The sequence below is a fragment of the Oscarella lobularis genome, chromosome 18 (assembly GCF_947507565.1).
Source record: "Oscarella lobularis chromosome 18, ooOscLobu1.1, whole genome shotgun sequence".
Taxonomy (NCBI): Eukaryota; Metazoa; Porifera; class Homoscleromorpha; order Homosclerophorida; family Oscarellidae; genus Oscarella; species Oscarella lobularis.
The window spans coordinates 95,247-117,047 of NC_089192.1; the positions used below are offsets into that span (position 1 = coordinate 95,247).

Consider the following 21,801-nt stretch of genomic DNA (forward strand, 5'->3'; position numbering starts at 1 on the left):
GGGGAATACAAAAAACAGGGGACTCCCGTCGGCGAGTGACGGTCTGCTCTCGAGCGAACGTGCTGTGCCTTTTTTAAATAATTAAATTTTATATCACGTGACAGTCACTCACGAGGTCTCGACGAGCCTCAAGCGCGCGCTAGACCGACATGAACCTTCGCAGTTTCCACGTTATCGGCTTCGATATGGATCACACGCTGGTCCGCTACAAACTGGGCAACTTGTATCGACTCGTCTACAACTGCCTAGCGTCGTATTTGGTAAAGGAGAAAGGCTACACGACGACTCTTCTTTCCGGCTACGAGAACCACGCCCCCGACCTCATGCAAAAGGGTCTCGTCTTCGACATGAAACGCGGCAATTTTCTCAAACTAGCCGCCGACGGATTCATCCTTCGCGCGTCGCACGGCACGAAACGTCTCGAAACGAAAGCAATCGAACGCGAATACGGCGAAAGTCGCGTGTGGGCGGAACACGCCCTTATACGGGATTCCATTCGACAGGTGAAAGGCTATTGGTTCTTCGACAATTATTTCTCTTTGCCAGGAATCGTCATTAGCGCACTTCTCGTTGACGACGTCGATATCAATTCTTCTCAAAGCGCTTCCTATGACTTCTTTCCTGATTTGTTATCAAGTTTTGGCAACGCTTTCAATATCACGAATTTTCGTACGGGAAAGGGGGGATACTTTTTCGCCATTCGTTCGAATCCAAGTCACTATGTCTATCCAATGAGCGACAAAGTCAAAACGTGGCTTCATCAACTCAAACAATCGTCCCGCCTCTTTTTCATGACCAGTTCCCATAGCGACTACACTCGCTTTCTCATGGGATACGCCTACGGCCCAAACTGGTCCAACCTGTTTGACGTCATCATCGTCGACGCAAAGAAGCCGGGCTTCTTCATCGAACCACTTCCCTTTTTCAAAGTCGGCGCTGATGACGTCACTGATGACGTCATCGTGCCTCGACTCGAAAAGGGAAAGATTTACGCGCAAGGTAGCGAATCGGTTCTGAAAGAATTTCTTAGAGAGATGACGTGTCGCGAATCCCCGGATATAGTTTACGTGGGCGACAATATCAAATCCGATATAATTCCGCCGACAAAATTCGACGGGTGGAAAACTGTAGCGATAGTAGAGGAAATGGAAGATGACGTCATCAACGACGACGATGAACCATCTCCTAAAAAATCAATGACTCGTCATTCCATGTGGGGGTCGTGTCTTAGAGATGACGTCGACGAAGGGCGGAAGACTCTCGTCGCTGATCTAGTGAATAGCTACAGTAGTTTAGCTGTTCCTTCCGTTGATAGTCTCGCTGAGACAGAAGGAGCACGTTTCCCTTGACACCTGCATGCATTCGTGCATACATGCATAGGTTTTTGTTAGTTTGAGAGTCTCTTGTTGCCATGAATCACTGACTCAGCGGATATGACTTCCTGGTGGGGCGACCAGATGAAAAAACAGCCGGTCGCACACAAAAATAGAATCGTTGCAGCTGGCTAATGCGTGTGGATTCCGTGTTTGATTGACCATCACTGGGTTACCTTCCTTGTAGTACATAGTCATAAGCAATCATTAGAGAAAAATAGCTTTAATTCGTTGTTTGTTTTTTGCGGTCTTGTGACCCGGATTTCGCGCCGCCCGAGTTTCGCGCGAACGAGCCCATGGGATGAGGAGATTTGATTAGGAGCGCCCCACCCTATCCCACCCCCAAGTTCCCATCCGAAATTAGCTCATCTTATCTAAAAGGCTCTCTATATGCAAGTAACGAGGTCGAGTGAGACTCAGAGAACGTTTCCCTGTGAAAAGCGGATGTTATCCGTCGGGTGTTGTCATAGTTAGATCATAAGGGAACACGTTGTCGAGATAGTTCACATCGATATGCACGTTCAACATCTGGGCAGAATAGTCAGACATGCGCATATGTCAATTCGAAAGAGACACACTGAACCACAAAGCGAACACTCCACTTTACGGCGATCGGGGGGAAAAAAAAAACAGAAAGAGCAGACAAATTGTAATCGCGTGCTATAACGACGATCGATATGATGCATTTGACCAATTTGAGATATGACGTGGATAGAGTGCGTCACTTTCTCGCGGTCAATTGACGCGGACACGCGTTCGCCTTCTTTCTCCTCTGTCTGCTTCGAGCAAGACAAACACGGCGTGATCCCCGTGCGGCGCGGCAGTCATTTGAGCCCCGGTCGAACTCTCCCTTTTATTTATCCGACGCTCAACGAGAGGTCGATCGTCCAGCCGGCGACCCATGCGCACCCCCCGCGAGACTCTAAGATGAGCGAATAGGGCGCAAATGGCTTTCGCTCAATTTCAATTCCTAATTGCACCCCACGATCTCGACGACCACCGCGACTTCTGTCAATTGACAGATGCTTCCGCACCATGCATGCACGTTGATGCCGCGAGAAAACCAGCTTCCTCTACTCCACCTCACTAGTTAGGGGCAGCTAGCACTCGTGTTTGTTTATTTCCATGTAAAATCGCGTTGACCACGGACTGGAAATAGAAGGAGTCTGCATGCGTTTCTTCTCGGAACTCCTCCACTTTCTTTTTAATTGAGAATGTGGAAGCGACGGCGGCGGCGGCGAGACGAGCGCGATTGCCGTGGCGACGGCGGTGTGTCGGCGTCGGGAGCCGGACGTAAATCCAGCTGGCCGGGAGAGAACGCCTCTCTTATGTAAGCAAACATGCAATAATAGGAGGAAGGGGGGAGGGCAAGCGAGCAAATGCTCTCACTCGTTCTCCTCTCTAAAGACCGTTCCTACCATAGTCGGAATTTTTGGTCAACCGAGTGGGGTGGCCCAGGGGGGCCCGCGCGCGCCGAACATGTTCTCATTAGGAGCGAATGAGATTTGCACGCGGCCGGCCGGGGGACGGATTTATAATGGGCGCGGGAGAAGCCGCCGTCGATCGCCGCGTGCGTGCGTAAGTGCGCGCCTGTCTAATGATGTACGTGTCTCCCATCTGCCTGCATGGGAACTACTATTACTTCCGTTTTTGTTAGTAGTGCTCCTGCGCGTCTTCGCAATTGGAAACCCGTCAGAAGACGCCCCGAGGCGACGGGAAAATGTATACCCCCAATGTCTGGTTGTGTATCGTCTGAGTAAATAGGAACGGTAATTGCATCAACAAGGGACCTATAAGAGGGGCTCCATTTGCTTGAAAGTGCCATTTCCAGTTTGACTGACGATAGTCTCCCGCGCGATATGCAGACGTCGTTTTATCTCATTTTTGTTCTCGCCGCCGTCGCCGCCACCGCCGTCGCCCTTCCCGCTCCTCTCATTCCAAATCCAAATGAGAGCTCTGGCGATTCAGTCGATCCCTTGCCGTCTCACCACCTCGTCCACGAACTCGAGCAATTCGTATCAGCCGCCAACAAACTCTTCAATAATTCGACTTTTCTACTCGTCGAAGCGATCACAGCATGGTTCAACACTTTGACGGCGAATAAATATTACACGAGTACGAGTGGCGTTGAACCGGAAAGCGATGCTGCTTCGGTAAGGATGCTGACCGCCCACCGCCGTCCTCGCCGCCGTCCCCACCGCCGCCGCCACCGCCTCCACCGCCGCCACCGATTGCTTGATCTAATAACCCTATTTTCTCTTTCCGTTTTCTCTAGTCTGGTCGCTTGTGTCCGGTCGATTTGTTAATGGCTCGTCGTCTTGTTGTTGATTGGTGCGGCGTGTGCGGTGGAATCAACGCCACGTGTAATGTCACCGTGCATCATTTGCATCCGCAAACCACGAATTCACGTAAGTTCGTCGTCGTCGTCGTCGTCGTTCTTCTTCACACGTAATCTATTTCTCCAATGGCAGTGAAAGACGCTTACGGAAAAGTCAAAATACCGTCTCTCGTACGAAATCTTCTCATCGAAAAAGGACCGAGTTCAAGCAAAACTACCCTAGGTACACGCATAAGAACATATCCTATTCTTTTTCCGACTTACACTGGTCTTTTTTTATAAAAGTTTTGACGACAAGAAATGGCAGTCGTGTTCTACTCAACGGTTCGCCCAATGCAACAACTATAACGACCCACTATCATGGAACCCAGTTCATCTACGTCAGAAAGTCGGACGGTTCAGAAAGAATAACGATGTTTGGCGACACCAGAAAACGTCTCGAGCGCTCCGTCGCCGTCCAGGTGAGAACTCGCGAGGCCCGGGGGGCCCCATCCAACATTCTTGCATTTACGCACACGTTGCCAATTTCCTAATGGATTTTAAATGCACTCTGTTCTCGTTAGAGGTTCCTTGATAGGATATTTTATTGGGCTCTTATCTCATTTTGTCTGTCTCTCTCCGCAGGTGGCCAACCGTGGTGTAAGCGGACATCTTCCCTCTGTCCAAATAACTTACGTTGAGCCTCGGCCTCGAAAAGGAAAACTGTTCGTATTTTAGTCTCTTCCATTGTCTTTTTTTAGACGTCTCTTTGTCTAGGTATACTTGGGTCACTGGCCAGTGGACCAAGTGCCCCGTACAGGGATGCGGTGCCAGCGTACAACGGCGTTACGTTGAGTGCATGCGAGAGGATTCGCGAACAGAAAGACCACACAAGCATTGTCGAAAAACAGGAAAACGACCAGCTGAATCCAAACCCTGCTTCAACCCGACAATGTGCGAAGTATTCAATAACAGAGATGACTATCTATGGGTGGCTGGTGACTGGAAGCCGGTAAGGATGATCGATGAACAAGATCCGGTTTTTGTTTTGCTAATTTCCTCGAATTCATGCACTCAGTGTTCGAATCCGTGTGGCGTCCAGACGCGCAATATTAGCTGTTATCGCAAAAACGGCGGTAAACGGCATCAAGTGGATAGAAAAAAATGCCAAGTCGCTGGAATCCCGGAAATGCAAGCAGAACGAGCCTGTCCAACGGCGCGAACGAATCCAAGTTGTCATGGAACGGCGACACCAGGTATGTAATAATAATACGGGTACTGTACCTAGTTTCTTTATTTAAAAAAATTGTTTTGTTGCATGTAGAACGATCAATGTGCATGGAAGACCGACTTCCATCGGGCGTCTGTCTTCTTCTAATTCGCGGCGAAGGCTACAGATGTGACGAACCCGCAGGAATGAAATTTTGTTGCAAAACGTGCGAGCGCATGCAAGACTAACAACAACATCCTTGCTTTTATCAACAAACGAAATTATTTAAATATGAACTCATAATAATAATAATGATAATAAGTTAGTAATTAATACGCCGTGTGCTAATTCGCGCAACGAACACGCCTCCCTCACGTACGGGCTACTTCGGAAACGAAGAGCGTGATTAATTGAACAAACAGCGTCGTTCTTCGACTTTCAATCATCGATTCGAACTATCGTGGCATGACCGGTGGCTCCGAGAGTCAAAAAAGGTGTCCCAATCGCCTCAATCGTCTTTTCCTCCTACGAATCTCCGATTTCTCGATCGCGCAGACGCTCGGAGGCGTCCGCAACGCACGAAGAGACGCCAACGACAACGGCGACGACACTTCTTCCACCGCTCAAGCCGCCTCCATCGAGCGTCGTCGTAAAAAAACAGAAGGCAAGCCAAGGGGGAGAGGAGAGACACAAACACTCTGCAGGGGGGCGGGGCCCGGCTGGAAACGATAACACTAAGAGTCTATTTTCCTTCTCGCGAATAGCGCTTGAGTTCTAATTTGGCTGTTTTTGCCGGATCGTCGGATGGCGGCGGCGTTCGTCCCCCGCCGCCTCCTTCTCTTCAATTGAAACCGCTTTCGACGTCGACAAAGGGGCCCCCCATTTATCAACAACCCGTACGTGTCTACTTCCGGGTTTGCATGGGGTATATACAGTATGCATATGATCTCGTCGCGCGCAGCGAATCGGTCCCGAACCGTTACCCGATCTCGCAACCGTCGCCGGCGCCGAAACGAAAGAATCGTCGTCGTTCGTCGACGATCCGCCCACTTCTTGGAAGGGGGAAGTGAAAAAAGGGGGCGTGGCGTCGACGAAACAAGGAAGCGACACCACGAAGTACGTATACGTATCTCACCTTCTTTCATTATTCATACAATGTGGGGGCGGGGGAACTTAGTGACGTGCGCTATTCTATGGAACAGGATGATCTTCCCAAGCCAATCAACGCCGCCGGTAAAACCACCCCTAATTGATTAATTAATTATTGATTTATTGATTTTCTCTCTCCCCAGTCGCTTTACGTCACTATAAGGGTTCCATGTCTAATTTTGAACGCAGCGAAGTGATTGAATTCAACGAGATCTGGTTTCTCGGATTGGAAGCCAAAAAAGTGAGAGCTCATCGAGGAGCGTCCAATAACCATGGTAACGCATAAAAATCAATAATAAATAAAGGTGATTTATAATTATAGGGTTTGATGATGAAAGTGGAAATTACACGTGCATTTTACACGATCATCTTGTCTATCGTTACGAAGTATTAGAAGTTCTTGGAAAGGGTTCCTTTGGGCAAGTTGTCAAGGCACTCGATCACAAAACCAACGAATTGGTTGCTATCAAAATCATTCGAAACAAAAGAAGGTAATAATCAATAAATAAATAAATAAATAAATAAATAATAGAGGTTCTAGATTTCATAAGCAAGCTTTGGTTGAAGTTTCTATTCTTCAGGCTTTGAAAATGAGGGTACTGTAATTCATTAATACGTCACATGATGAGCCTCTAATCTTATTGGGTTTTTTCAGGATCGCGAAGGCCGTTATAATATTATTCACATTACGGAATATTTCTATCATCGAAATCATTTGTGCATAGTTTTCAATTTGATGACGTCAGAAAATCCAGATATTTGAAAATGAAACAATGAATTTCTGTTTGTGCAGTATGAATTTATATGACTTGATACGAAAAAACAATTTTCAAGGCTTCAGCTTATCACACGTCAGAAAGTAAAAAAAAAAGAGGAAAAAATGTAGAAATTTTTAATTTTTTAAATTAGAATTGGCTATGCAGTTTTGCAATGTCTGAAACTGCTTCATCGCGAGCGAATTATTCACTGCGATCTAAAACCGGTACACTCAAAAAATATTTATATTTAATAAATTCATTAATTAAAAATCAATATTAGGAAAATATCATGCTGAAGCATCGAGGCAAAGGCTTCATCAAAGTCATTGATTTTGGTTCGAGTTGCTACGAATATCAAAAAGGTATTTTTAATTAATTAAATTAAATAATTTGAATAATTTGTTTTAGTGTACACGTACATACAGAGTCGATTTTATAGAGCTCCCGAAATTATTTTGGGTGAGTAGGATGTATGGAGAGAAGCCACGCCTCCTAGTTTGATTCTTAAATAATTCAGGTTTGCCCTATAATGTGGCTATTGACATGTGGAGTTTTGGCTGCATACTTGCAGAACTGTACACAGGTAAAAAGAGAAAAAATCAATAACTGATTTAATTATTTATCCAGGATCTCCCTTGTTTCCTGGCGAGGATGAAGTAGAACAACTTGCATGTATCATGCAGGTACTAAAATAACGAAATATAATCCGTACTAATTGATAATATTCGTAGATTTGTGGCTATCCGCCCGCTCACTTATTAGAAGGCGCTCATCGAAGAAAAATCTTCTTTGGTTCGATCAATCAATCAATTGTATTAATTAATTAATTAATAGAATAGATTCTCGAGGTGCCATACGTTCCATAACAAACTCCAAAGGAATTAAAAGACCCACGGCTTCAGTCGATTTGACGGAAGCCTTGCGAACAGATAGCGCTCTATTTGTCGACTTCATTCGACGATGTTTAGTGTAATACATAATTAAATATCCATAACCTATTACATAAAATTGTTCAGGTGGGATTCCTCGCAGAGAATGACCCCAGTAGAAGCGCTAGAACACGAGTGGATACGAGAAGTATCCACCATAAAAAAACCCATTTAAATTTCAAAGATATTATTTTTTCATATAGGGTATGCGTAAAGTGGAGCGTCCCGCTCTGACGACGTCAACATCACTCGATGGCGGAAACGGCACGATGCCGTTGCCACCGTTAAAAAATGCCGGGACGTCGTATCCAAGGCGATCTCGTGCCATCGAGGCATCGGAATCAGGGGGAGAATCATTGGTGAAGGAAAGCAAAGGGGAAGTTGCAATGAGTGGAGACAAAGGAGGAGGGGGAGGGGGAGGAGGATTAAGTGGAAGCGGTGGAAAATTTTTGCCGAAAATTAGAAATCATTAGGCTGTTTTATATATCTATATATAGAAAATGATGATAATTGGGCCTTGAGCTATTTTTTTGTTATTCTTTATTATCTATAGCTACAATGACGCGAACGAAAACACGGAAGTAGACGCAATCCAAAGACTCAACTCCATAGGCATTGTTTTCGACGAAGGCGAAATTGTGATAATTGAATTAGTCCTAGGCGGCTTCGTAGTGACGCTAGTACTAATCGTTCCAGCAGATCCGGTTCCATCAACGATTTCGTCCAGCTTCGATTCATTGCAAAAGGCTCGCAGATTCTCTCGCGTTTTTATGCAGTTTATTGATCGGTTGCAGTTGCACTTTTCGAGCAGTATCTTCCCTTGGGGTGTCGCCGTCGCGTTTGCGTACTTTTCTCGGCATTGGGGGGAACAATTGGGGACTTGCATTGTGCCATTGTAGCGAACGACGTCGGAGCATTCGCTCTCTTTGTTTATGTTGAGTACTGTAAGAAGGGGTTTGCATTGAGAATTATGAAAACAATTCAGAAGAAGGCTTTGCTGACTGCAAGGCACATCCTCATTTGACTCAACTATCAGCAGGGTCAAGAGAAGAAGAATAAAGTGATGTTGCAGAGCGCTTCTGCTGAGCGTCATGCTTGCGTCAGACGAGCTGAGGCACTAGTGGCGAGCTGCAATCTCTCGCCCCTCTAAAAGCTGCTAATTGAAGGCACGTGTCCTGGGGATCAAGATTATTTATTTTCATTTATTTATTTATTATACAACTGCTAAGATATCATTCAGCGCGCGTCTAAAAATGAGAAGAAATTTTCCTACGCGACTCGTATGGGGTAGCAAGATTTCTCGACAAAAATTTTCTTTTGTCCACACTCTACTTTTTTCTGACTCATTGACAACACTTACGACAAAATCATAGCAGTTCAAAGTATCAGGTTCGTATCTATAAATCAATTATGATTGCGAAATTAATTAATATCATTTACCTTGCTTGGGTCCACTCGTCTGATTGAATGCATTCCTCAATATTAGTCAATTGTGAAATTTTGTTTTGTATAAGCAGACAGTCAGTCCAGAATGTCGTTTCTGGATTGCTATCGCAATGAAGACCGAATTCATCATAGTGATGAATTCGACCTCGAGAATCAGACACGCCCACGTGAAGATCGTCTCCATGACAATAGTCTCTAAGAATCCGATTGATTAATTAATTAATTAATTATATTTTTATTTCGTACACGAACGACTTCGAACTCGGTTTTATAGTCAAACTGTGCGGAATTCCAACCGCGTTTTTTGTTAGAGGAGAAGCGATGCGAAAAGGGGGAACGATGAAATGGCTTTCTCGTAGCGCTCGCTTGCAAAGTGGGCAAACGCTCGAAGAGCTGATAGGCCTAGTTGCCAGATAAAATATCGACTTGTCGACGCTACAGTGCCGAAAGCACATCAAATCGTTCATTCCTTAGCGCGCTACGTCAAAACAAGATGGCGCTAGTGAAAGTGAGTCGCGGATCTCATTCACGAAATCGTTTCGCGAGCGTATTTCTCGTGCGTAGTGGCGAAATTACGGGTTCTTCGACAAGGAACTTGTAAAGAATCCGAACGATGACGCCGCTTCTGACGTTCTAAAGGTTCGTCGCGCGCGCGCCCTGTCTACTCGCCAATCAACTTCGTTTCTAGGACATTAACGTGACCGTATGCGCCAGCGGACGCGGGCAAATGATCTTCGGAGGTATGCAATCGTTATTCGAGGTCAGTGAAGCGAAGGATTGCTTAGATTCGGACGGATTGGTTTACTTGCTCCATCGCGATTTGTCTGTGACGTCGTATCGGGCCTATCAGTGTCGCGTCTCTCATCTCGTTCAGCTGAAACAGCAGAACGTCATCGTGAGCATTGGCGTAAGTAGAAAATTAAAAAAGAGAGAAAAATGTATTTATATACAATTATTGATACAGGAGGACGACGAGAGGGGTCACATTGTGAAAATTTGGAATGTGGAAAAAGTGAAACAGAAAAAGAAAATTCAAATCATTTTTATTAATATTAACATTTTAGTCTACGAAAGCAGGAGATCCTCTCCTAAGTCGTCAAATTCCTCTTTCGTCAGATACCAGACCAGCCAAGGTTAATTAATTTAATTAATTAATTAATTAAATTAAAATTAATTTAATTATATAGCCTTCTGTTATTGCTGCCTATGAGGGCGATCATCACTCCCATTTAGCTATTGGCTTTCTTGATGGTCACGTGATCCTATTCAAAGATATTCTCAAGGAAAAGTAGGAAGCGAAATTAATTCTATAGAGACAATAGAATTCCTGTTCTATAGTCGTTTCTTTCGCGGCACTCAATCCCAGCAACTTCACCAGGACAAAGAAATTGTATCAGGTACTACACAAGAAAAAAATAATATACTATAATTAAATATTTATTTTCATTAGGCGTTGCTTTTCATTCTTTGAAAGGCGGCCAGGTTGTTTTATATGTAGCAACTAGTAGCGGAGTCTACTCTTACTACATTAGCAGAGGAAGAAGAAACGTAACCAAGAAAGGGGGCGTGGCAACAATACCCTATTTGATGCTGTATTATAGGTTCTAGATGAAATTGGATGCGATATCGGTCATTGCGTGTTGAGCGACGAATCGTCCAATTGTCAATTCGTCATCGGAAGAAACGAAGTAAAGAAACGAAATAATTAATCTAATTAAAATAACATCCGCCCCGCCCCCAAAGGCTGTTCACTTTTATGACGTCGAAGACAAGGGTCCTTGTTTTGGACTAGAAGGTCATAGAGATTCCTTCTATAATTAAATTATGAGTGGGGTCCAATTAGGTGGCAAGAGCATTTTGCACTGGTTCAAATCCTTTCTCATAATTGTCTACTTGGATACAAGACAGAGGGGTCCAAGGTTAGTTAATTAATTAATTAATTAGATAACCTTATTTACAACGTTTTTTAATTTAAAAAGTGGCAAAACAGTTCACCAATTAACAATTTACGACATTCGAAACAAATATGTAGCATATAGTGCTCCATTCCCGGATGTCCAAGCTGTTTTGAGCGAATGGGGAGCACTCTATGTCATCAGTGGACAAGATAGAAAAGTACGACTTAATTTAATAAAGAAACGTTTCCCGTATAAAGAAATGGGGTGGGCGTGTCCAGTTGTTTCGTTTGGAAGAGAAATCTGTCAATAACAAGTTGGAAATACTGTTTAAGAAAAATCAATACGAAATGGCAATTAAGTCGGTTAATAATTAATTAATTAATCAATAAGACTCTGAATATTTAATTAGTCTAGCGAGAAATCAACGCTATGACGTGGATGGCCTTGTTGATATTTTCCGGCAATACGGAGACCATCTATACACGTAAAAACAAATAATAAATAAAGATAAATGACGTAGATAGTCCCAATAGTAAGGGAGACCACGACGGTGCCATAAAACAATACGTTAAAACAATAGAACACTTGGAACCGTCATACGTCATAAGACGAGTAAGGGAATTGATACTGTAGTAGTCCATTGAAACATAGGTTATCTTATAGTTTCTTGATGCCCAGAGAATTCACAATCTCACCACTTATCTTGAGGTTGATAAGAAATAGTATAAATAATTTTTAAATTTAATCAAAAAGCGTAGGCGTTGCATGAAAAATCCTTGGCAACGACCGATCACACAACGTTGCTTTTGAATTGCTACACGAAACTGAAAAACGTAGACAAAATGGACGGATTCATCAAAGTGGGCAAAAAATAGAAATTATTCAATTAATTAATTAATATTTGAAATATAGACTGATAAAGGATTCAGTTTCGACGTCGAAACAGCGATTAAGGCAAATTTAATTAGCAAAAATTAATTAAGTAGTTAATATCAATCAAGGTGTGTCGCCAAGCCGGCGATCAATATTACGACTACGCTCTATTTCTCGCCGAGAAAAACTCCCAACACGACTGGTAATAAATCAAAAATAAATATTAGTAGTGATAATGAAGGGGGCGTGGCGCAAAAGGTACATGAGAATTGAAATTGAGGATGTGAGGAACTACGAACGCGCGCTAGCATACATAGCCCGTCTCGGTTTCACAGATGTAATAATTTAATTAATTAATTAATTAATTAATTAATTAAATAATCCGAAGGCGGAAGTCAATTTAAAAAAGTATGGCAAAGCGTTAGTGAATGAAAGACCCGGCGAAACGACGACCCTTCTAAAACGACTTTGTACGGGCGCCTGGCAACGGTTTCCAGTCGATCGCGTTCTCAAAGCTAAGCCAGAGGAATTTATTCACATTTACGTGCAGAAGAAAGAAAAGCTCATGGAATTTCTTGAGCACATGATCAGAGTATGGGAGATAAATAATTTAATAGTATTAGTCTCCTATATGTGTCGATGTAGGCCGAGCCAGATAGTTCTCCCCTCGTTTATAACACGTTACTTGAGCTGTATTTACATCGAGAAAAAACCGGCAAACCGGTAGTTGTATTAATATTAATTAATAATAAAGAGTACACCATGATGACGTTTTTTGTGAGTGAAGGAGGCTCCTAAGGAACGTGAAAGGCGAGCAGAGCGCGCGCTAGAATTGCTAAAGAGTCCCAATGTAATAATAGCAATCTCCATATTAATTTTTATCATTAATTATGTATTTTTATTAGGCAACGTTTAATATCCAACAGGCGCTTATCTTAGCTCAGATGCATGATTTTCGAGCAGGCATTCTACATTTGTACGAAAAAGCTAGGCTGTGCGTGGGCGTGTCTACTTCCGGGGAGAAATTGTCGACTTATTTTCGCACGCTCTTAGATATCGTCAGATTTTGCAATATCACATGGAGCAGGATGAATATCAAAACGTAATTGCAACATGCCAGCAACATGGGTAGGAAAACCTTCAAAATAAATAAATAAATATAGTTAATTAATAAATTATTTCAGTACGAAAGAGCCCAATCTTTGGATATTGGCTCTTTCGTATTTTGCACGCAAAGAGGAGGATTGCAAAGATTACATTGCAGACGTGCTGGCCCGTATGTACTTATACACATAGAAGGATCAAATTTATTGATTAATTTCTACTTGTAAGATATTGAAAAGCGCGGACTCCTTCCACCTCTCATGGTCGTACAAACGCTGGCGCACAATTCAACGTGCACTCTCGCCGTTGTAAAAGATTTTATTACGCGAAAATTAAAGGAGGAAAGTGAGCAAATTGCTAAGGTAGAGAATAGCCCCGCCCCCGCCCCGCCCCGCCCCGCCCCCAATGAACTCCCCTTAGGACCAGACATTGATCAAGAAATATCGCGAAGATACGGAGAGAATGAGACGAGAAATAGAACAACTCAAAACAAGGTCCTAATTAACATTATTACTAAAATTATTTCACGCGGGGGTGATCACATGACACAGTGCCAAAGTGTTTCAACCAACCAAATGTCATTCATGTACAAATCCCATAGACTTGCCAGCAATTCATTTCCTCTGCGGACACAGTTATCATCAGGGGTGGGTAATATCAATAATATTTTTATAGAGAGGAGAGACTCAACTTGCTTTGGTTACATATACAGGTGTTTAGAAGTAGCTGAAAGTGAAACAGAATGCCCCCTTTGCGTTGAGAAAAACAGGTGTGGAATTTAATTAAGATATATTCAATTGATTAATTCTCACAATAGGGAAATTTTGGATTTGATTCGTGCTCAAGAACAGACGTCTAGTCTCCACGAAGAATTCCACACAGAAGTAAAGAATCACGTGATGAATCAATACTATTTAATTAATCTGGTGTTTTAGTTGGAAAGAAAGAAAACGGACGCCTTTTCAGTTGTAGCAGACTACTTTGGCCGCGGAGTCTTCAACAAAGTAAGAAGAGTCAAAGGGGGAGGGGCAAAGGGGAAACGTTGTTTCCCAGGTAACCCTTCTTACGGACGCTCCAACTTCCGTCAGTCCACTTCCGGCAGCAGTGGACCTCCCAAGAAACATCGTCTTGACAACAAGTGGCAAATTTTGACCCCCAACCCAAAAAATCCCGTATGCATCCCCCTATTTTCTAAAAAATCCTCGTTGCTCTTGTACTACTACTCTTTGCTACTTTTCCCATATCTTCTCCCCCACTTCGCGGTAAAGATTGCACTCGTTTCAACCGTTTGACGTCATCAGTGACGTCATCATCATCATCATCATCAATGACGTGTAGATATCCTTCCTCTTGACATTCTTGTGTGTCAGGAATGCGTAGGGAATAGAAATGAGGCGGCGTTTTCGCTGGGCTGTGGAGATACTTGTGTCTACACGTTGATTTCAAATAAGTGCCGCGTTTGGCGTCGTCCCATTGATTGATCCACTGGAGAAAGAATAAATAAATATACATATATGATTTTTATTTTTTATTTACCTTTTCACAGTTGGCACAGGTACGACCTTCCAGTCGTTCCCGTATGTTCTTTTTTCTTACAACGGCTTGAAATTTATATCCGAGTTCGTTTCCAATGGTTTTCTCTTTTAATCTACATTATTACGTCATAAATTGCTAATTTTTTTCTAATGATTAGATTTTGCGTGGACGACCTTTTTATGACGTCAATTTCCGCCGGAGCCGGAAGTGGCGCAGTCACGTCTTCCTCTTCAGAAAAAAGCAATAGACTTTCGTCTAAATTCTGATTGGTCAAAGCCGGGTTGCCATGACAATAACCCTCAATTTCCTCCTGTTTCTTTTTTCGCGGCGTCGGAGCGATGTACATCGAAGAGGATCTTCGTCTTTTTGTTTGCGACGGTTGTTTCTTATCCGGGAGTCTCGCCGTAGCGGAATTGCTGCAACGTCCGGGAATTATGACGGGTGAATCCGGGAGTGGGAGCGTTAAGTCGACAGGAAATTGAGATTCTGTATCCGGGACGGGAGAGGGTGGAATGACGTTTTCTTTCCCGGATGTAGCAGCATAGCGAATGTGAGAGCGAGAGGAACGTGTTAATTTGAGGGGCGGGGCCTCTTTTGTGGGGGACGTTGCTATGGAAATTGATTTTTCGGCTTCTTTCACTTCCTTTTTACAATCAGCAAGAATCGCTGGTTCCATTGATATCACTTCACAAATTCCTATAAGGTGGGTAATTAATTAATTAATTAATTAATTAATTAGACTATTCGTACCTTTTAGTCTTTTTGTTAGAAATTGGATGACAAATTCTAGTTCCTGTTCGCGAGTCTCCTTCTTGTTTTTTAGGCTACTCGTACAATCAGTGTGTACTGACTGGAGCCTATATATATCCGGGGGATTACCTAGCGAGTCTTCGTGCCAATTCGACGTTTTTCTTCGTCATTTTATCCCTTTCGTCACGCAGTCTGATCGAAAACGTCAACAGAACGGCAATCGATGCTACCGAATCGTCTTATACCTCCTAACTTCTTCATTTAGACCGTCTTTTTGATCCTTCACGCGCGCAAGCTCGCTTCCAATTTCTTTCAAACGACTCTCGAACGCTAGGTGAGACATTCTAAGCATCGCGATCAAACGAAGCAATCAATATACCGCTATTTCGACTACTAAATGCATTCGTAATGGCATCAAAAGCTCCCTGTAGTTCGTCCATTGGAAAGAGTTAAAGCGCGCTACGAGTACGACAAAGAGTCATTTTCTTGGCCATGTCCTATCTATAGCACCGACTAAATCTCGCGTAGAGTCAATTAAACACTTTAAAAACGCATTCTCCTTTTCTATTTGCTCGCGAAGCGAGTCGCGATGCGCCAATAATTCGCTTCGCGTTTCTCCGACGCCATTCGAAATCATTTCGTCTCCCAAATTCGAATTTTTGCTTTCCAATTTCTGACAAAGCGTTCCAAGCTGACTGAGCTGAATTTTAATTTCTTCCGCCAGCGCGTGAATCATCGAAGCCGTCGAAGAATCGTCATCGCGCATTTTAGAATCTTTCAAGGCATCGACTAGTTCAAAAGTCTTGTCTACAACGCTCTGCGTGCATTCCTTTCCCTGCGACAGCAAATCCATAGGTAGTCCGGGATCTTGAGGCCTAGCGCGTTAAAAATGGCGATGGCGGCGAATCGTTCGGCTTTTCGCGCTCTTATCGACGATCTTCGTCGTCAAGACGAACTCCTGACGAAAGCGAGACACGAAACGGAGAAGGTGCTCTACGATATCGAAGACGACGACGCATTGGCGACCGAATCTCGCGAATTGCGCGACGCAATTTCAAAATACAACAAAACACTACAAAAAAACTCTCTAAGACGCGACGCTCTCGAGAGTATTCTCCACTCGACAGACGATTACACGTCGATTTCGGCTCAACACGAAGCGAAATTTCGCGATTTAGAAAGAGCGATGGAAAGGGAAGAGAGACGTCGTCGCGACGCTGTCCCGGATGTTCCACGTGCTACTTCGACAACGGACGACGATTTGATATTGTCGCAAGTCGAAGAATCGTTGAAATGTCCGTTTTCGCAAAAATTGATGGTGGATCCGGTGAAAAATAGTTGCGGACATTCATTTTCGCGAGGAATCGTCGAACAGCTTCTTCAACAGAAGGGAGATGGGAGAGTGAAATGCGCCCTGTGCACAAAACTTATTTTCAGAAAAGATTTGACACGAAATGAACATTTGGCTAGGCAAATACGACGAAAAGAAAGAGACAGGTGAGAAGACTTTATTTAGAAGGAAAACTGACTACTAGTCGACATGATATAATTACTGTATTTGTCACGTGTTGTAATTACGTTGGCGACCACGCCTACTTTCTCTAACAACGTTGATCTGTGTGAATTGCTTTGAAATTGCGAATAGCGGCGGTTCGAAAGAGTCTCGTCTTTGCTTGAGAGTAAGCTAAGCGCGTTTTGGAGCTCGTTCCGACGTTTTCGCGCTATCGCTCGCGTTTTCGTGCGTTTATCGCGAGTAGAACTTTCCCAGGAAAATTTTGAGAAGTGGATCGTTAGCGCGAAAGAGAAGCCGCTTTTCGTACTTCGATTGCAGACTTAGAAAACGATAAAACTATGCTAGGCGGGAAAATCTATCCGGGACGTGTTCTAAAGAGCACCCGTATAATCTAATTATTCGGCTTTTTGACTGAATTTTTATTTTTTGCTGTATTTGCTTCAATTTAGTGCCTCGAATCGTTATTCACCAGCAGAAATTGCCTCCACTTTTCGAAAATGTCGCTGAAAGGAAGAAGAACGGAAACGGACGACTTTTTTGCGCCGAAAAGTTGCAGTGGTAGGAATCTACTAGCGATCACCTATATAAAACCTCACAAAACATTAGTCTATTGCATGGTTAGACACGGTCCTCATTGCAGCCTTGCCTGAGAAGGGCGGGAACGAGGTCCTGGAGCAACGGTGCGTCAGTGATTACAGGCACATACTTAACCCGACGGGTTCTGGATGGGTAAGACCTGCAGGGGCTGCACGCACCGGGATGCCGCCAAGTGCCTAGTCGCCTTGGTGGAGCATCACGTGGGTGTCCGACATATATATACCTATATGGTGTATAGCTCCGTGTATAGGGGAATACAAAAAACAGGGGACTCCCGTCGGTAACGGTCTGCTCTCGAGCGAACGTGCTGTGCGTTTTTTTTGAATTTAAATCACGTGCATACGGGAGGTGTTAGTACGGGACTTGCATAGCACGCGTTCAATAGAAAAAATGGAAATGGCCGTTTCTTCTGAAGCGGTTCGTTTCCTGCTCGTTGCGTCGACTCGAATAGAGTTTAAAATTGATGTAGGAAGCCGTTGCTATTGCGACGAACAAGCCGGCGGACGAAATGACGAGCGCCGATTATTATTTCGATTCGTACGCCCACTACGGTAAGTTCAACCCCTTCTATCTTCTCCCACTAACATTATTATTCTACAACGTGCAGGAATCCACGAGGTTTGACTTTCTAAGTGTCAATTTTCGCGAAAACATTCCTCGCGGCATAGGAAATGCTCAAAGACGAAGTGCGCACGCTAACGTACAGAGACTCAATCTATCAGAACAAACATCTCTTCCGCGGAAAAGTCGTTTTGGACGTCGGCTGTGGTACGGGAATTCTCAGTCTCTTCTGCGCCAAAGCGGGAGCTTCCAAAGTCTATGGGGTATGACGTCAAAAAAATTAAATTTTGATATTAATTTTTTGTTTTAGATTGATTGTTCTAGTATTATTGATCACGCTAAGGAAATCGTTCGCGTCAATAAAATGGAGAACGGTTATTATATAATTTTAAAAATAAATAAATAAATGATATTAATAGTGATTACGTTGATTCGCGGAAAAGTTGAAGAAGTCGAACTTCCGGTTGAGAAAGTGGACATAATTATTAGCGAATGGATGGGATATTGTCTCTTCTATGAGACGATGCTTCCAACCGTTTTATATGCGAGAGACAAATGGCTGGTATCAATCAAGAAATCAATACTTAATTAATTAATTTTAATGGAATTATCTAAGGTGGAAGGCGGACTTCTCTTTCCAGACAAAGCGTCTCTCTTCATCGCAGCAATCGAAGATCGTAGCTACAAAGACGAAAAAATCAACTGTAAGAAAACAAATAATAATTAATTTAATCATATAATCAATAAGGGTGGGATACTGTATACGGATTCGACATGAGTCCAATACGAAATGTCGCTTTAACGGAGCCTCTTGTCGACGTCGTCGACGGAAGACAAGTTTGTTCAACAGCCAATCTCCTCAAGGCAAAATAAATAATTAATTAGGAAAAAATATATATGGTTTAGTTTATCTCCCCCCTCCTCCCCTCTTAGGAATTTAATATCAATACAGTTAAAGTGGAAGATTTGTCGTTTTCCGCTCCCTTTGAGATTTTTTTGCGTCGACAAGATTACGTTGACGCCTTTGTGGTTTGGTTCAATGTCCAATTCACGCCCTGTCACAAGAAGACGGGATTTTCAACGGGTTCTCATTAGGAAATAATTAGTGGCTCGGATTAGGGTTATTGATTTTTTGACTCTTTAGCTCCTGAGGCTCGTTACACTCACTGGAAACAGACTGTCTTCTATTTGGATGAATATTTGACTGCGAAAAAAGGTGAGGCGGTGCGAGGATTGTTTTCAATGAAACCCAATAGCAGAAACAAAGTGAGGCAGTCACAAATTAATAATTTTTATTTATTTATTTATTTATTTATTAAGCGTGATTTGGATTTTGAAATTGAGTACGAATTTCACGGCGAAATTGTGCAGGAAACTGGCAAACAGGTTTACCAAATGAAATAGCGATGTCACGTGATGAGGGGGGGGGGGGCATTTTTGAGTGAGGGAAATAATCATTTGTCATTAAATTGATACATGAGAAGAGAAAAAAAGAATAGAAATAAAGAATAGAAATACGTAGTCTATGAGAGTTCTCCTATGGGAGCATTCTTATTCCACATAGTGTGAATATAAGTGTAGAGAGACTCGCTAACAGAAACCTAAAAAATCAATAATAATAATTATCTTGTATTTATACTCGCGTGTCCTTCTTTGCCTTATATGGCGTTGGATTTAGCGCGCGTTTGTGGTCCTGTCTTAGACTCTTTAGAGATTCGCGAGCGTAATCTCGAATTTCTCGTAGGCTAGGCAACGGTTGACATAACTGATTATTTTCCCAATATAATTTATAAAGAGGCTCGACGCGAGCCGGCTTCACGTAAACTCGTTTCGAAGCCTATTAGTATATATTTTTGATATAATTAATAATATTAATTTTTCTTACTTGAAATGGATGTTGACAGAGAATTTTTTCGTCGGTTTTTGGTATCGCTTCTGTGTCCATTTGTAGCAAGTCGACCAGAGGGCAACCTCAAATAATATTAATCTCTATTTATTCATTGATTTTGAGTTGTATTAATTAATTAATAATACCGTCACGGCTAAATAGTCTATAGGCATCTTTTCGTCCGGGCATTGTAACCTTTTCGACGTCTTGACTCAATTTGATGCATGGACTGGAATTGATTTTAACAAGCTAAAAAATATATTAATCTTATCTGTATGAAGACATCTGTTTTTTGCCTTGAAAACGCAGCCCAATGCCGGTTGAGAATAACACGTGACAAGGTTCGTTCCAATGCCAAACGTTGTAATATTATGATCCTATATATATTCAATAACTAATTAAAAATCTATACTTTGAAATATTCACTTGTTGATTAAGAGATATGAGTGTCTCTTCACTTATGTTGTTACTCGCTACAATGACCATATCCGAGAACCAAGGAACGTTAAATCTAATTAATATTAAATAAATAAATAAATGAATAAATGGTTGCTACATACTCCTTTGCCATTTGTTTAAACACGTGATGTGTTCTAATAGATAAATAGGCTAAATCGCCCGAGTCTATTCGAACTCCTTTTGCTTTATAACCAAGATGATTCAACGCTAATGCAACCGCTACAAAATTCGGAAGTCCAGAGCTGAAAGCACACGTGGTAAATCGATTAAAATTATTTCTGAATAATTTTTCTTGCCTGACGACGGAATATGTATCGATTAGCGCGAGAAAATCATTGGGAAATGATATAGCGTATGAAGTGAACGCAGCTAATTCGCTGTCATTCATTTCGCTTTCAGGTGCACGGACGATTTTCGCCACTTTCGCTCGATATGTAAGACAAATATCTAAAATTTTCACCGGATTCGTTTTGTCGTCTTTCGGACAAAGCACTCCAGATTTGACGTCATCGAGACTGCAAAACGAGTTCACAAACGCGTGACCATGTGTCCCTGATACGGGAATTCCAAACAGTTGTCCAGCGAGAACATTGGACGTCGCATCAAAACCTCAATCACAAATATTCCAACAAGGTATTTAATTATACATTAATTAAACCGACCTCCCATAAAAGTGTATCGCGAACCGGAAATTCCCCCATCCGGGCCCTGAGCTCGTCTCAATCCAAATTCAATTAATTTTGCGTTATTTCCGGCCGCCATTCGATATCGAGCCGCATTCGTAGCAACCAAGCTAAACGCACTAATTAAATTAACCTAATTAAATTAATTAATTTAATTAAACCTGGCGTAATTAATAAGCGATAAAAAAGTCGTTTCCAAAAGTTGAACAACTGAGAAGAGACGCAAGAATTAAATTTTCTCTTAGTCTTACGGTTGCCGTACAGTACCGGGCAAAGGGCCTTCGACTCTCATGATGGGAACGCGAGGAAAAACGACGGTTCCCTCGGCGATTGCGTACACGACGACGTCTTTGCACGTGAGCGATTTGAGATAGCCGAAAAATTCCTCTTTCGTATCGCTTGGCATGACGCTTCTCAAATACTCGATATCTAGATATATATACATCGATAATTAGGTCCAATTATGACGTCATCGATTTTTTCCGCGTGTACCGGAATCGGTGAAGTGAAAGTGCTTGATGAATTTCAAGCATTCTTCGAGTCCGGCGAAAAGCGTGAATTCGCCTCCGAATGGATTTTTGCGAAAGAATAAATCGAAAACGGCTCGATCGCAGTGTTTCCAATTTGTCCAATAAGCGTAGGCCATCGTCAGTTGATAGTAATCGGTCAAGAGAGGTCGTACGAGGCCGTTGATTGGCTCTGAAAGGCTCTCAGTCAGTCCATCGGGACAGAAACGCTTCGCCACGCTATTCATGAC

At 42.8% G+C, this 21,801-nt stretch overlaps 8 protein-coding genes across 8 annotated transcripts; 5 read left to right on the top strand and 3 right to left on the bottom strand.

Moving 5' to 3' along the window:
* The first annotated feature begins 148 nt into the window (after positions 1-148).
* Positions 149-1,398, top strand: LOC136198267 (5'-nucleotidase domain-containing protein 1-like). Its single transcript, XM_065988180.1, has one exon. It carries the CDS (start codon positions 150-152, stop codon positions 1,347-1,349), a length of 1,200 nt encoding a protein of 399 aa, XP_065844252.1. The 5' UTR covers position 149; the 3' UTR covers positions 1,350-1,398.
* A 1,806-nt stretch (positions 1,399-3,204) lies between these two features.
* On the top strand, positions 3,205-5,233 carry LOC136197998 (A disintegrin and metalloproteinase with thrombospondin motifs 18-like). Its single transcript, XM_065987901.1, has 8 exons — positions 3,205-3,526; positions 3,649-3,781; positions 3,845-3,934; positions 3,997-4,172; positions 4,336-4,415; positions 4,468-4,702; positions 4,769-4,946; positions 5,015-5,233. The coding sequence occupies exons 1-8, from the start codon at positions 3,233-3,235 to the stop codon at positions 5,146-5,148; spliced, it is 1,320 nt and encodes a 439-aa protein (XP_065843973.1). The 5' UTR covers positions 3,205-3,232; the 3' UTR covers positions 5,149-5,233.
* Positions 5,234-5,270: 37 nt separating this feature from the next.
* Positions 5,271-8,327, top strand: LOC136197996 (dual specificity tyrosine-phosphorylation-regulated kinase 4-like). The gene is made up of 19 exons (XM_065987898.1): positions 5,271-5,394; positions 5,456-5,564; positions 5,665-5,796; positions 5,862-6,016; positions 6,078-6,133; positions 6,193-6,324; positions 6,372-6,540; positions 6,591-6,645; positions 6,705-6,790; positions 6,843-6,908; positions 6,959-7,031; positions 7,088-7,169; positions 7,216-7,266; positions 7,325-7,390; positions 7,435-7,490; positions 7,539-7,599; positions 7,647-7,776; positions 7,824-7,884; positions 7,940-8,327. Exons 1-19 carry the CDS (start codon positions 5,366-5,368, stop codon positions 8,207-8,209), a joined length of 1,839 nt encoding a protein of 612 aa, XP_065843970.1. The 5' UTR covers positions 5,271-5,365; the 3' UTR covers positions 8,210-8,327.
* A 614-nt stretch (positions 8,328-8,941) lies between these two features.
* On the bottom strand, positions 8,942-9,649 carry LOC136198000 (MKRN2 opposite strand protein-like). The gene is made up of 3 exons (XM_065987903.1): positions 9,429-9,649; positions 9,177-9,377; positions 8,942-9,133 (listed from the first exon to the last, which is right to left on the bottom strand). Exons 1-3 carry the CDS (start codon positions 9,647-9,649, stop codon positions 8,950-8,952), a joined length of 606 nt encoding a protein of 201 aa, XP_065843975.1. The 3' UTR covers positions 8,942-8,949.
* Positions 9,650-9,665: 16 nt separating this feature from the next.
* On the top strand, positions 9,666-14,312 carry LOC136198002 (vacuolar protein sorting-associated protein 11 homolog). The gene is made up of 34 exons (XM_065987905.1): positions 9,666-9,690; positions 9,747-9,821; positions 9,871-9,922; positions 9,968-10,089; positions 10,147-10,194; positions 10,247-10,315; positions 10,370-10,470; positions 10,521-10,579; positions 10,633-10,730; positions 10,784-10,870; positions 10,926-10,977; positions 11,026-11,101; positions 11,162-11,297; positions 11,359-11,438; positions 11,490-11,564; positions 11,614-11,692; positions 11,744-11,788; positions 11,839-11,940; positions 11,993-12,034; positions 12,082-12,155; positions 12,212-12,290; positions 12,342-12,545; positions 12,599-12,676; positions 12,741-12,803; positions 12,859-12,947; positions 13,007-13,081; positions 13,138-13,229; positions 13,286-13,419; positions 13,478-13,551; positions 13,609-13,704; positions 13,770-13,826; positions 13,875-13,941; positions 13,993-14,061; positions 14,111-14,312. Exons 1-34 carry the CDS (start codon positions 9,676-9,678, stop codon positions 14,207-14,209), a joined length of 2,763 nt encoding a protein of 920 aa, XP_065843977.1. The 5' UTR covers positions 9,666-9,675; the 3' UTR covers positions 14,210-14,312.
* LOC136198003 (uncharacterized) lies at positions 13,518-15,809 on the bottom strand. Its single transcript, XM_065987906.1, has 7 exons — positions 15,723-15,809; positions 15,589-15,673; positions 15,473-15,535; positions 15,344-15,417; positions 14,767-15,289; positions 14,594-14,705; positions 13,518-14,542 (listed from the first exon to the last, which is right to left on the bottom strand). The coding sequence occupies exons 1-7, from the start codon at positions 15,781-15,783 to the stop codon at positions 14,249-14,251; spliced, it is 1,212 nt and encodes a 403-aa protein (XP_065843978.1). The 5' UTR covers positions 15,784-15,809; the 3' UTR covers positions 13,518-14,248.
* Positions 15,810-17,808: 1,999 nt separating this feature from the next.
* Positions 17,809-20,018, top strand: LOC136197694 (protein arginine N-methyltransferase 1-like). Its single transcript, XM_065987511.1, has 11 exons — positions 17,809-17,870; positions 17,923-18,004; positions 18,061-18,071; positions 18,122-18,277; positions 18,325-18,388; positions 18,434-18,576; positions 18,631-18,718; positions 18,763-18,878; positions 18,948-19,098; positions 19,159-19,280; positions 19,335-20,018. Exons 1-11 carry the CDS (start codon positions 17,844-17,846, stop codon positions 19,416-19,418), a joined length of 1,044 nt encoding a protein of 347 aa, XP_065843583.1. The 5' UTR covers positions 17,809-17,843; the 3' UTR covers positions 19,419-20,018.
* Positions 19,449-21,796, bottom strand: LOC136197693 (nicotinate phosphoribosyltransferase-like). The gene is made up of 12 exons (XM_065987510.1): positions 21,537-21,796; positions 21,312-21,473; positions 21,206-21,254; positions 21,024-21,154; positions 20,658-20,970; positions 20,463-20,603; positions 20,329-20,413; positions 20,199-20,279; positions 20,049-20,151; positions 19,900-19,985; positions 19,672-19,851; positions 19,449-19,615 (listed from the first exon to the last, which is right to left on the bottom strand). Exons 1-12 carry the CDS (start codon positions 21,688-21,690, stop codon positions 19,538-19,540), a joined length of 1,563 nt encoding a protein of 520 aa, XP_065843582.1. The 5' UTR covers positions 21,691-21,796; the 3' UTR covers positions 19,449-19,537.
* Between the last annotated feature and the right edge of the window lie 5 nt (positions 21,797-21,801).